Here is a 12759-nt window from a genome sequence, read left to right as displayed (position 1 = left end):
ACTACAGAGCTGCAGTCATTAAAAAAGTATGAGACCCATACAAAAACAGACATAAGTTTATGGAACAGAACAGACTGCCCAGAAATAAACCCAAACCTATATGGTCAATTAATCTATGACAATGGGGGCAAGAATATATAATGGAGAAAAGACTCTTCAATAAATGGTACTGGGAAAACTGTGAACAGCTACATGTAAATGAATTAAACTGGACCGCTTTTCTACACCATACAGAAAAATAAACTCAAAATGGATTCAAGACCTAAATATGAGATGTGAAACCATAAAAATCCTAGAAGAAAACACAGGCAGTAATTTTTTCTGACATTGGCCTTAGCAACATTTTTCCGGATAAGTCTCCTGAGGCAAGGGAAACAAAAGCAAAAATTTAGATTACACCAAAATGAAAGCTTTTGCACAGTAAAGGCAACAATCAACACAACAAAAAGGTACCCTAGGAAATGGGAGAAAATATTTGCAAATGATATATCCAATAAAGGGTTAATATCCAAAATACATAAAGAACATATACAACTCAACACCAAAAAACCAAACCACCCAATTAAAAAATGGGCAGAGGACATTAATGGACATTTTTCCAAGGAAGACACACAGATGGCCAATAGACACATGAAAAGATGCTCAACATCACTCAACATCAGGAAAATGCATATCAAAACCACAGTGAGCTATCATCTCACACCAGTGAGAATGGCTAGTATCAAAAAGCCAAGAAAACAAGTTTGGGGGAGGATGCAGAAAAAAAGGAACTCTCGGGAAGTGGAGATGGCGGAGCTGTACGTGAAGCCGGGCAACAAGGAGCGTGGCTGGAACGACCCGCCGCAGTTCTCCTACGGGCTGCAGACCCTAGCTGGGGGACCCAAGCGCACGCCGCTCACCAAGAGGGTCGCCGCTCCCCAGGATGGCTCCCCTAGAGTCCCCACCTCACAGACTTCTCCTGGGCCTCCCGCAGTGGGGCCTCCACCTCCTTCTAATAAGGCTTCCAGGCCCCCACCTGTGGGAAGTTGTCCTGCCTCCAGTGTGGAGCCAACAAATTTCCCAGTCATCGAATCTGAAACTCTGCTGGAAGATGTGCTCAAACCTTTGGAAGAGGTACTGGAGGACTGCCGTGGCCACACAAAGAAGCAAGTATGTGATGACATCAGCCGCCGCCTGGCTCTGCTGCGGGAACAGTGGGCTGGAGGGAAGCTGTCAGTGCCTGTGAAGAAGAGGATGGCTCTGCTGGTGCAAGAGCTTTCAAGTCACCAGTGGGATGCAGCAGATGACATCCACCGCTCACTCATGGTTGACCATGTGACTGAGGTCAGTCAGTGGATGGTGGGAGTTAAAAGATTAATTGCAGAAAAGAGGAATCTGTCTTCAGAGAAAGAGTCCAATGAAGAGAAATCTACAGCCACAGCTGAGGAGAACCAGACGGTACAGGCGTCCAAGAGGCTCCATAATCCCCCGTGGGATCCCGACTCACACCATTTCCTATGCCTGGGCCTTCTCTCACCTGGCTCCCTTACCATTTGGGAGACTGTCTGCTTCCTTGGGATCCTTTGCCTGATCTACCCATCTCTGGGGGAAGAGGTGTCAGCCACCTGGGCCACAGGGAAGCCGCCTGTTACCCATAACATATCATTTCAATAAAAACATCTTAATAGTGGGGAAAAAAAAAAAGGAACTCTCGTGCACTGCTGGTGGGAATGTAAACTGGCACAACCACTGTGGAAAACACTATCAAGGGTCCTCAAAAAATTAAAACCAGAAATACCATACGATCCCACAAATCCATTACTGGGTATTTACACAAAGAAAACAAAAACACTAATTCAAAGAGATATATGCAACCCTATGTTTCTTGCAACATTATTAATAAGAGCCAAGATATGTAAGCAACTTAGAGTATCCACTGACAGATGAATGGATAAAGAAGATGTGATATGTATATATATATATATATATACATACATATATATATATATATATATACACACACACACACACAACAGAATATTACTTCACCATATAAAGGAATGAGATCTTGCCATTTACAACAACATGGATGGACCTAGAAGGTACTAAGGTAAGTGAAACAAGTCAGAAAAAAATACCATATGATTTCACTTGTATATGGAATCTAAAAAACAAACAAACAAAAAACTGGTCTCTTAAATACAGCAAACTGGTGGTTGCCAAAGGAAAGGTACATGGGGGGGCTAGGTAAAATAGATAAAGGGGAGTAAAAGGTAAAAACATCCAGTTATAAAATAAATAAGTGACAGAGATTAAAGTACAACACAGGGAATATAGTCAATTATATTGTAATAACATTGTATGGTAACTATACTTACTGTGGTGAGCACTAACAGTATAGAACTATTGAATCAATAATGTACACCTGAAACTAATTTGACATTGTATGTTAATTATATCTCAACTTAAAAAAAGAAAAGAAGCATACAGAAATATCTGCAAAATAGGCAAAAGCCCCTACATTTATGCTAAATTTTGGTAAAAACAGCCTTCTATAACAGTTTTCCTAAATATAAGATTTTATATGAAATATCTTTTTCAAGACCATTTGTAACAGGAATAGAGGGTGAGAAATGGGGGGAAGTATAAAATAGAAGGCAGAGTTGCAATGAACATATTCTTAAAACTATTTGGAAAATGACAGAAAAAGCTAAAGCAAAATATACCTACCTCTGAGAAACATGTTCTTGTGTCATTTTGGCAAGGTAGCAGGCAGGATAGGAAATGGGGGTAAGAGGTAGGATTAGAGAGTAAAAGACTCATGTAGGAACTGCTGATACAACCAGGTATCTCGAGATAATATCAATATTTTCTATATACTATGGCAGGAAATTATAATGGGTGTAATAAAGCTTTAGAAAAGGAATTTGGAAAATACTCCTGGAGGTACACAGGAATATTCTCTTAAGTTGAATCCATGAGGGACAAAAGTTACTGGAGGCTCTGGAAACTAAGGGACCCAGGGAGCTGGTGCAAATAATTTAAAATTTAGACAACTTAAATCAGGGATAAAGATGTAGGTATAGAAAAATAAAATTCTCCTTTGCATTAAAATTACCTGCAAAAAGGTAATACATTTCTTTAAAGTGAGAAATGAAATTTTGGAAATGGAACAGTAAATTGAACTTAGCATTGCATATTATTACAATATAAATGCATACAATATATTTTTTACTTACTTTCAAGGTCTTTTAAGCAAACAAAAAACATACACATCTATATATCTCAAAAGCCCTAAATTACAGCCAAAATCAGTATTATTTTTCCCATAGATTTTAAGTTGCTTAAGCAAGAATTCTTCTATTACAAGAGATCTTTAATAACATAAAGCTCACAACTGGAAAGAAAACACTGTGCTACCTCATAGGCTTGCTGTGAGAAGTGAATGAAATGAAGTATGCAAAAATTAGAAAAGTCTCAAATACACAATACTGTTTCAAATACACAATACTGTTTCAACCCCAACTATTCTACTACCAACTGGGTATATTACAATTCAATTTTCATCCTAACTTCTCCAAAACAGCACAGAATCCACACATTAAGGTCAAAGTATGGCACAAAATTGTCCTTACTTTACACCAGCCACAGGTTCCATGCATCCCCATGTTGACTAGCTACAACCCCCTGATGTTTAATAATTCACTACAACAACTCACAGAACTCAGGAAACAAATGAAAAGAAATTACAGTTTTCTTATAAAGAATACACACAGGATGTAGTCTGGGAGGGTCCCAGATGCACCACTTCCATGCCCTCTCCCTGTGGAATCAGGCCCTGTCAACCTCCCTGTAGTCTGATGTGCTCACTAGTCAAGAAGGGCCAGAGTCCACAGTTTCTACTGGAGATTCATTACTTAGGAACAACTGATTAAATGACTGGCCTGACTAAATATCAGCCAAATTGAAATCTCAATCCTCTCTTTCCTTGGTGTTTCTGGTGAACAACCTCCAACCTGAAGCTATTTAGAGGCCTATTTATCAGCATAAAGAAGACATCTTATCCCTCAGGAAATTCCACGGGTGTGTAAAGCTCTGTAGTACGAACTGGGGACAAAGACTAGATGTATTCTTTCTTATACCGCAGACAGACCTAAAGTTAAATCTCACCTCTTCCACCTATCAGCTAGAATCCTTAGATAATTTAACTGCCTTCCAGGTCTTCCGCTTGTATCTCTGTAAAAGAAGAATACTAAATGCCCTGTGCAACTGTAGAGAAAATTAACTAGACTAAGCAAGAAGATGGCAGGCACAGAAGAATGAGCACAAGCTTTACATCAGTCCTGCACTCAATTCAGGTCCTACCACTAATTAGCTATGTAACCTTGAGCTATTCTTTTATTCCCTAGGTCAAAGTTGTTTGCTTGCTTTTTTTTTTTTTTCTTTCTTTCCCAAAGTTGCTTTAGTCAGAAATATTCTAACATATCTACCTCACATTCCGGGAAAAAATAGGACTACTCCAAGCTGTTATAAGAAAACATCATCCATTACCACGCTCATAGCAATGGACAGATCATCTAAACAGATCAACAAGAAAACAAGGGCTCTGAATGACACACTGGACCAGATGGACTTCACAGATATATACAGAGCATTTCATCCTAAAGCAACAGAATACCCATTCTTCTCGAGTACACATGGATCATTCTCCAGAAGAGATCACATACTGGGTCACAAATCAGGTCTCAACTGATACCAAAAAATTGGGGTTATTCCCTGCATATTTTCAGACCACAATGCTTTGAAACTTGAATTCAATCACTAAAGGAAATTTGGAAGGAACTCAAACACTTGGAGGTTCAAGAGCATCCTACTCAAGAATAAATGAGTCAACCAGGAAATTAAGGAAGAATTTTAAAAATTCAAGGAATCTAATGAAAATGAAAATACAACTGGTCAAAACCATTGGAATACAGCAAAGCTGGCCCTAAGAAGGAAGTACATAGCCATACAAGTCTCTCTCAAAAAATTAGAAAAGTCTCAAATACACAAGCTAACCTTAACCTAAAGGAGCTGGAAAAAGAACAGCAAATAAAACCTAAACCAAGCAGAAGAGAAATAATAAAGATTAGACCAGAAATCAATGAAATAGAAACCAGAAAAACAGTAAAGGAAATCATTGAAAATAGAAACTGGTTCACTGAAGGAATTAGTAAGATCAATAAACCCCTAGCCAAACTTATCAAAAAGAAAAGAGAAAGGACTCAAATTAATAAAATCATTAATGAAAGAGGAGAAATCATGACCAACACCAAGGAAATACAAACAATTTTAAGAACATATTATACCAGCAATTTAGGCAATCTGGAAGAGATGGATGCATTCCTGGAAACTTATAAACTACCAAAACTGAAACAGGAAGAAATACAAAATCTGAACAGACCCATAAGCAGCAAGAAATTCAAACAGTAATCAAACATCTCCCAAAAAACAAGAATCCAGGGCCAGATTGTTTCCCAAGGGAATTGTACCAAACATTTAAAAAAGAACTAATACCTATTCTTCTGAAGCTGTTTCAAAAAAATAGAAATGGAAGGAAAAATTTCAAACTCGTTCTATAAGGCCAGCATTACCTTGATCCCAAAACCAGACAAAGACTGCACTAAAAAGGACAATTACAGACCAATATCCCTGATGAACAAGGATGCAAAAATTCTTACCAAGATACTGGCCAATAGGGTCCAACAGTACATTAAAGGGATTATTAACCACGACCAAGTGGGACTTATCCTGGGCTGCAAGGGTGGTTCAACATTTGCAAATCAATCAGTGTGATACATGACATTAACAAAAGAAAGAACGAGAACCATTTGATCCTCTCAATTGATGCAGAAAAAGCATCTGACAAAATACAGCATCCTTTCTTAATTAAAATTCTCCCCAGTGTAGGGATAGAGGAAACATACCTCAATATCAAAAAAGCCATCTATGAAAAACCCACAGCAAATATCATCCTCAATGGGGAGAAACTGAGAGTGAAAAGCTCCCCTAGGGCAGGAACACAACAGGGATGCCCACTCTCACCACTGTTGTTCAACATAGTACTAGAAGTCCTGGTCTCATCAATAGACAACAAAAAGAAATAAAACGCATTCAAACTGGCAAAGAAGAAGTCAAACTCTCACTCTTTGCAGATGACATGATAATTCATGTGGAAAACCCAAAAGACTCCACCCCAAAATTGCTACAGTTCATACAGGAATTCAGCAACATGGCAGGATATAAAATCAATGCACAGAAACCAGTTTTATTTCTATACACTAACAATGAGACTGAAGAAAGAGAAATTAAGGAAACAGTCCCATTTACAATTGCACCAAAAACCATAAGATGCTTGGAAATAAACCTAACCCAAGAGGTAAAGGATCTATACGCTAGAAACTATAGAACACTTATGAAAGAAACTGAGGAAGACACAAAGAAATGAAACAACATTACATGCTCATGGGCTGGAAGAATAAATACTGTTAAAATGTCTATGCTACCCAAAGTAATCTACACATTCAATGCAATCCCTATCAAGATACCATCAGTTATTTTTCAGAGAGCTGGAACAAATAACTCTAAAATTTGTATGGAATCGAAAAGGATCCCGAATAGCCAAAGCTGGTGAAATCACAATTCCAGACTTAAAGCTATATTACAAAGCAATGATCATTTACAGGATTTATACTGGCACAAAGAGAGACACATAGATCAATGGAACAGAAAAGAGATCCCAACACTATGGTCAACCTATCTTTGACAAATCAGGAAAGAATATGGAATGGAAAAAAGGACAGTCTCTTCAATAAATGGTGCTGGGAAAATTGGAGAGCCACATGCAGAAGAACGAAACGATCTTTTTCTTACACCATACACAAAGAGAAACTCAAAATGGATGAAAGACCCCAAAGTGAGACAGGAATCCATCAAAATCCTGGAGGAGAACACAGGAAGTAACCTCTTTGACCTCGGCCACAGGAACTTCTTGCTAGACATGTCTCCAAAGGCACAGGAAACAAAAGCAAAAATGAAATATTGGGACTTCACCAAGATAAAAAGCTTCTGTACAGCAATGTAAACCAGTCAACAAAACTAAAAGGCAACCTACAGAACAGGAGAGGATATCTGCAGGTGACATTACAGATACAGGGCTAGTATCCAAGATCTATAAAGAACTTCTCAAACTCAACACCCAAAAAGCAAAAAATCCAGTCAAGAATCGGGCAGAAGACATGAACAGACATTTCTCCAAAGAAGACATACAGATGGCCAAGACACATGAAAAAATGCTCCACACCACTTGTCATCAGGGAAAGACAAATCAAAACCACAATGAGATACCACCTTATACCACTCAGAATGACTAAAATTAACAAGACAGGAAACAACAAATGTTGGCAAGGATGTACACTGCTGGTGGGAATGCAAGCTGGTACAGCCACTCTGGAAAATGGTATGGAGATACCTCAAAAAGTTAAAAATAGAGCTATCCTATGAACATGCAATTACAATACTGGGTATTTTACCCCAAAGATACATATGCAGTGATCCGAAGGGGCACTTGCACCACATATGTTCACAGCAGCAAGGTCCACAATAGCCAAACTGTGGAAAGAGCCAAGATGCCCATCAACAGAAGAATGGATAAAGAAGATGTGGTATATATATACACTGGAATATTACTCAGCCATCAGAAAGGATGAATACTTACCATTTACATCGACGTGGATAGAACTGGAGGGTATTATGCTAAGTGAAATAAGTCAGTCAGAGAAAGACAATTATCATATGGTTTCACTCATATGTGGAATATAAGAAACAGGGCAGAGAACCATTGGGGAAGGAGGGAAAACTGAATGCGAAGTCATCAGAGAGGGAGACAAATCATGAGAGATTCTCAACTATAGGAAACAAACTGAGGGTTGCTGGAGGGGAGATGGGTGGGGGTATGGGGTTAATTGGGTGATGCGCATTAAGAAGGGCACATGATGTGATGAGCACTGGGTGTTATATGCAACTGGTAAATTGCTGAACACTACAAAAAAGAAAAAAGAAAAAAGAAAAAAAATCATCCATTGACAATAACTAAAATGTAAAACTACAACAAAAACAGAAATGGAGAAAAATGGAACACAAAAAGAACTTTTTCTTTTTTTGGATACTCAGGAATAGATACTCACATGTAAAAGCTAATATATTACAAATTCAATGTGCCAAAATATGTGGAAAAAGAATCAATAGATAATAAATGCTACTAGGGAAAGTACATAGACTCAAACTTATACTTCATACCACAGTAAAATTCCAAATACATTAAAGTATTTTAAATGTTTTCAAATCCAAATATTCTAAAAAAGATTAACAAAACAGAATGTTTATCTCAATAATAATTACCTTAACTATGAAGAAAATTATGAAAGACTCTCCTATAGTAAAATTGAAAATTTGTGTACCCACTGTGCATACTTTTATAAAGCACTTATATTTTTAAAGTATTTATATAAATGTCTTTTATAATTCTCCATATTATATACCCCAAAGGAATATATAAAATATAATGAGAAATCAAAAAGCAAACAAAAATTTCAAGTTCACTAAAATTTTTTAAATACTTATCAAAACAACTATTGCTCCATTCTATGTCTGTTAAATGAAAAAAGAAAATTATTTTCACTGCCATTTCCAACCTACAAGCATAGTTCTGATCTTTGGTGCCTTCTGTTCTTACCCACATAATTTCAGGGATTTCCTTTGTTGAGGACACATAAAGGGTTAAGATTTAATGAAACTGGGAGTGGCATACATTAGTGGGTCTCTTTATTTTAAAAATCATGTTATTTTATATTAAAAAAGTATACAGAAATCTCTTGCTAACTATACAAAATCCTCCTCCTCCTCATGCAAAATATTGGTATGAATAATAGACTTTTATAATACTCAGTTGACCAAAGTAGCCCAAAATGAAAGGACCATTGCCTTCAAGCAAACATACAGCACATTCTTTCCAAAAATGTTCAACTGGTTAGTATTTACTTTCACTTGATTCCAAAGCTCCCTTCTCTGGAATGCCTTTCTAGCCATTTTCAATCCTAGAAAGTGCTTTCTTTGCTCAACTTTTTTACAATTCTCATTTGATTATAAATTCTCAAAAATATTCTGTAAATAATTCATTTCTAAATAACAATATTTATTAGTATAATCAAAATGCCAAATAAGGTATGTAACAGACATAGATGGATAACAGGATAAAAAACAAACAAGGAGAGGTTACAGAAAAATATTTCTGATGTGTTCGAACATTTTAAGGCCTAAGTTCATTCACAGTCCTGTCTCTATTCTCACTGGTTCGACTCTAAGGAAATAATTAACCAGAAAAGAGATAAGTGCAAGTCTGTATATGTCTATCTGTATGTAGACACCTTTAATAACAGTGAAAAAATGGATAATTCAGTCCAACAAATATTAATTATAATAAATATTTATTAAGTACCTATATTTAGGGCTGGGAATAAAGTAGTGAATGAAAAAAGACAAATTCCCCACTTTTATACTGTAAGTGAAAAACAGATAATATATAAGTTATATAGGGGCACCTGGGTGGCTCAGATGGTTAAGCGTCTGCCTTCGGCTCAGGTCATGATCTCAGGGTCCTGGGATGGAGCCCCGCATCGGGCTCCCTATTTGGCAGGGAGCCTGCTTCTCCCTCTCCCTCTACGGTTCCCCCTGCTTGTGCTCTCTCGCTCTCTCTGTCAAATAAATAAAATCTTTATATATATATATATGTTATATGTGAAAATAATTTCTTAGGGGTGCCTGGGTGGCTTCAGTCAGTTAAGCATCTGCCTTCGGCTCAGGTCATGATCTCAGGGTCTTGGGATAGAGTCCCACATTGGTCTCCCTGCTCAGTGGGGAGTGTGTTTCTCCCTCTCCCTCTCTGCCCCCTCCTTGTGCGCATGCACTCGCTCTCTCTCACCCTCAAAAATATAAAATATTTTTTAAAAATTAAAAATTAAAAAATAAAAGATGGGTTTATTAATGTACAACTATGTTTAGAAGAAGCCAAAAACTGAACAACTTTGAGAGACTTGGTCATATCTTCCCTCCAGAACATGCAAGACAATGCCCCAAATGTATGCATTCACTGATCAAGCCCCACAATCCTCTTTTGTGTTAGAAACTGTTTATCCAGTTGGAAGGTAAAGAATGAAGGCACAACACAAAATTATAACAGCCACTAAAAACGATAAACATGAAGAACTGGAAAAAACCCACAAAATTATACCACGACTAGATTTTAATTATGCAAAGACTACATTTACTCATGGATAAAAATTAAAGCAACAGTAAAAGAATATAGTTATGTTACACTCAAGAGCTATTGCACTTAAAATTTTTTTGTTTTGTTTTAAATAAAAACGGTGAGCTGTTTATTTCATCTCTCTAAACAGATCCTAAAAATGGTAAAAAATATCTTTATTTTCTGGGTTGTTTAAGTAAATACCCATTTTCACAGGCCTTAGTACTCAATCTACTAATCTTCAGATAAATGAGAAAAATGTGGAAATTATTAAGAAAAATAAAGGTTAACTTCTTAAAAAGTATTATGGATAATTGCCATCTTCAAATATTTTCTTTGGCTTACAATCATAGAAACGTGGTAGGTAAATTAGTTCTCAATAGAAACATGGTTGATCATTTCTCAATAAGACCATGACAAGTTAGTTCTTGATAAAAACATAAGTTAATGCTAAATAGAATCATGGTAAATTAGTTCTCAATAGGAACATGGTAAATTAGACATAAGGAGTAATCTTACCAAAACAATCTCAAATATATTTCTAAAGTTCCAAAAATGTAACTGCATGATATTGTGTCAAGTATTAATTATGAGTGGTGAATCATCTCCTACAGAATATTTAAAAGAGAAATCAGCAAATACTACATTTGAAATTATTTTAGCATTTGTTAAATAGTCCTTACCTATTGAAGGTTGTAATTATTAATATCCTATCATAGTTCCTTTTTTCTACAATCCAGGACCCCTTGTAGGCACTCATACTGAGACAAGGTTCACAGATCTAGTTAAAGAAATTTTTACTTCCTCATAGTGAACAAATCACCCATTAAGTTTCACTCTTCAAAGTAAATAATATCTTTATGTAAAGTAGAATAATTCAAGCTCAACTGATTTTACTAGTCTGTCCTTCATAAACATTCCCTATTCTCAGTTGGCCACAATTTAGGCTAAAAGAATGCCAATGCTGACATCCCACCAACAACTTGGACCATATCTACTAATGTAATTGAGCAGGGCCACCCCTAGGGAATGCGGAGGCCATAAGAAAATAATTTTTGTGAGGTATCTGTCTGAAAAAATAACCTGATTTTATAAAATTCATGAGTCCATGGGAGCTACAGTGATCTATCAACGAAGCTTTAAAATACTGGGTAGAAATACTTACTATTTATTATCTAATCATACCCATGAATATTCTTTATGGTATCTAAACACCATATCTGTGTTCTTCATTATCATGTGTACTATTCTTGGCTAATTTTTTAACTCCCACCCAAGAAAAAGGTAAAAATACTGTTGTTACTCAGGATGCTATGGTTCTTAGGACATGCTGGTATTAAAACAACATATGGGGGGGCAAGATAGCAGGAGTAGGGGACCCCATTTAAACTGGTCCCCTGAATTTACCTGGATATTATCAAACCATTTTGAACACCCACGAAATCAACCTGAGATGTAAGAATATATATCTGGATCTCTACAAGTAAAAAAGCACTGCCTGTTGAAAGGTAGGAAGGGCAGAGTTGTGAATCTGTGGGGAGATATCAGAAGATAAACAGAAGGGGCAGGGAGCCGCCATAAGCTGGGGCCTGAAAAGTGATATAACACCAGCGCAAGATCAGAGTCCTTGTAAATCTGCTCTGGTGAGAGACATCCCTCTCTCAAAGGGGCTCTGGAAATGAAGAGGCAGAATTCTAGGGAGGGCATGGTTGTCTCAGGATACAGGGGACCACAGAGCAAAAGGAGATTCCTGAAACGGTGGAGGGCCCGAGCGTTGGAGCCAGGAAGCAGGTTTTGGTCAGCAAGAGCCGGAAGGGATTTGTAACTAGGATCACCAGAAACCACGAACCCAATGGGTCGATAGCCGTTCTTTCCTTAAACAGCTTGAAAAAAATCTGGAAACAAACACGCATGAAAGGGCAAAAACTCGCAGAGCAGCAGTGGCTGGGAAGGGACTTTAGGGCAGAACTGAACCAGATTCCGAAGCCGTGGGTGCATGTGCAAACCCACAGCCACTTGCGGTTTTAAAAGCACAAAGAACAGAGATAATCCCGGGCCCCTGAAAACACTCTTGAGAGTAACTGTGAGAATGCACCAGGGGAAGCAGCAGTTTTCAGCAGCACAAGCAGAAGTGGAGACTCTCCGTCTTGCAGAGTTTATTAAAGAGGGGAAACTGCGAATTCTCTGCTCGGGATCAGAAGTTTGGCTGTGGCCATTTTTGCTCTGATCCCCAGAAGGGCGCACAAACACTCCAGACAACAAAAGCCAAAAAGAAGTCTGGTTTCCACTAAGCCCATCCCCCTGCACCGTGAGAGGCTGCGGTATTCAGCAGTACAAGCGGAAGTGGAGGCTCTCTGTCCTGCAGAGTTTACTAAAGAGGGCAAATTGAATTTTCTGCTCTGGGCCAGAGGTTTGGCTGCGGCCATTTTTGCTCTGAT

The 12759-nt window shown here is 37.7% G+C and overlaps 2 protein-coding genes across 9 annotated transcripts in view; one reads left to right on the top strand and one right to left on the bottom strand.

The window, feature by feature from the left end:
• The window catches only part of SPIDR (scaffold protein involved in DNA repair), a 563099-nt gene that overhangs the window by 418471 nt on the left and 131869 nt on the right, over positions 1 to 12759 (bottom strand). The gene's annotated exons all lie outside the window — the stretch shown is intronic.
• Positions 783 to 1613, top strand: LOC113923595 (steroid receptor RNA activator 1-like). The gene is given in 2 exon segments (XM_035727001.1): positions 783 to 1438; positions 1441 to 1613. Coding segments are annotated over 2 exon segments (675 nt in total). The 5' UTR covers positions 783 to 786; the 3' UTR covers positions 1464 to 1613.

Source organism: Zalophus californianus, chromosome 4 (genome assembly GCF_009762305.2).
Source record: "Zalophus californianus isolate mZalCal1 chromosome 4, mZalCal1.pri.v2, whole genome shotgun sequence".
Classification (NCBI taxonomy): Eukaryota; Metazoa; Chordata; class Mammalia; order Carnivora; family Otariidae; genus Zalophus; species Zalophus californianus.
The sequence above is the reverse complement of the archived record's forward strand: the minus strand, read 5'-3'. Positions and strand labels throughout refer to the sequence as shown.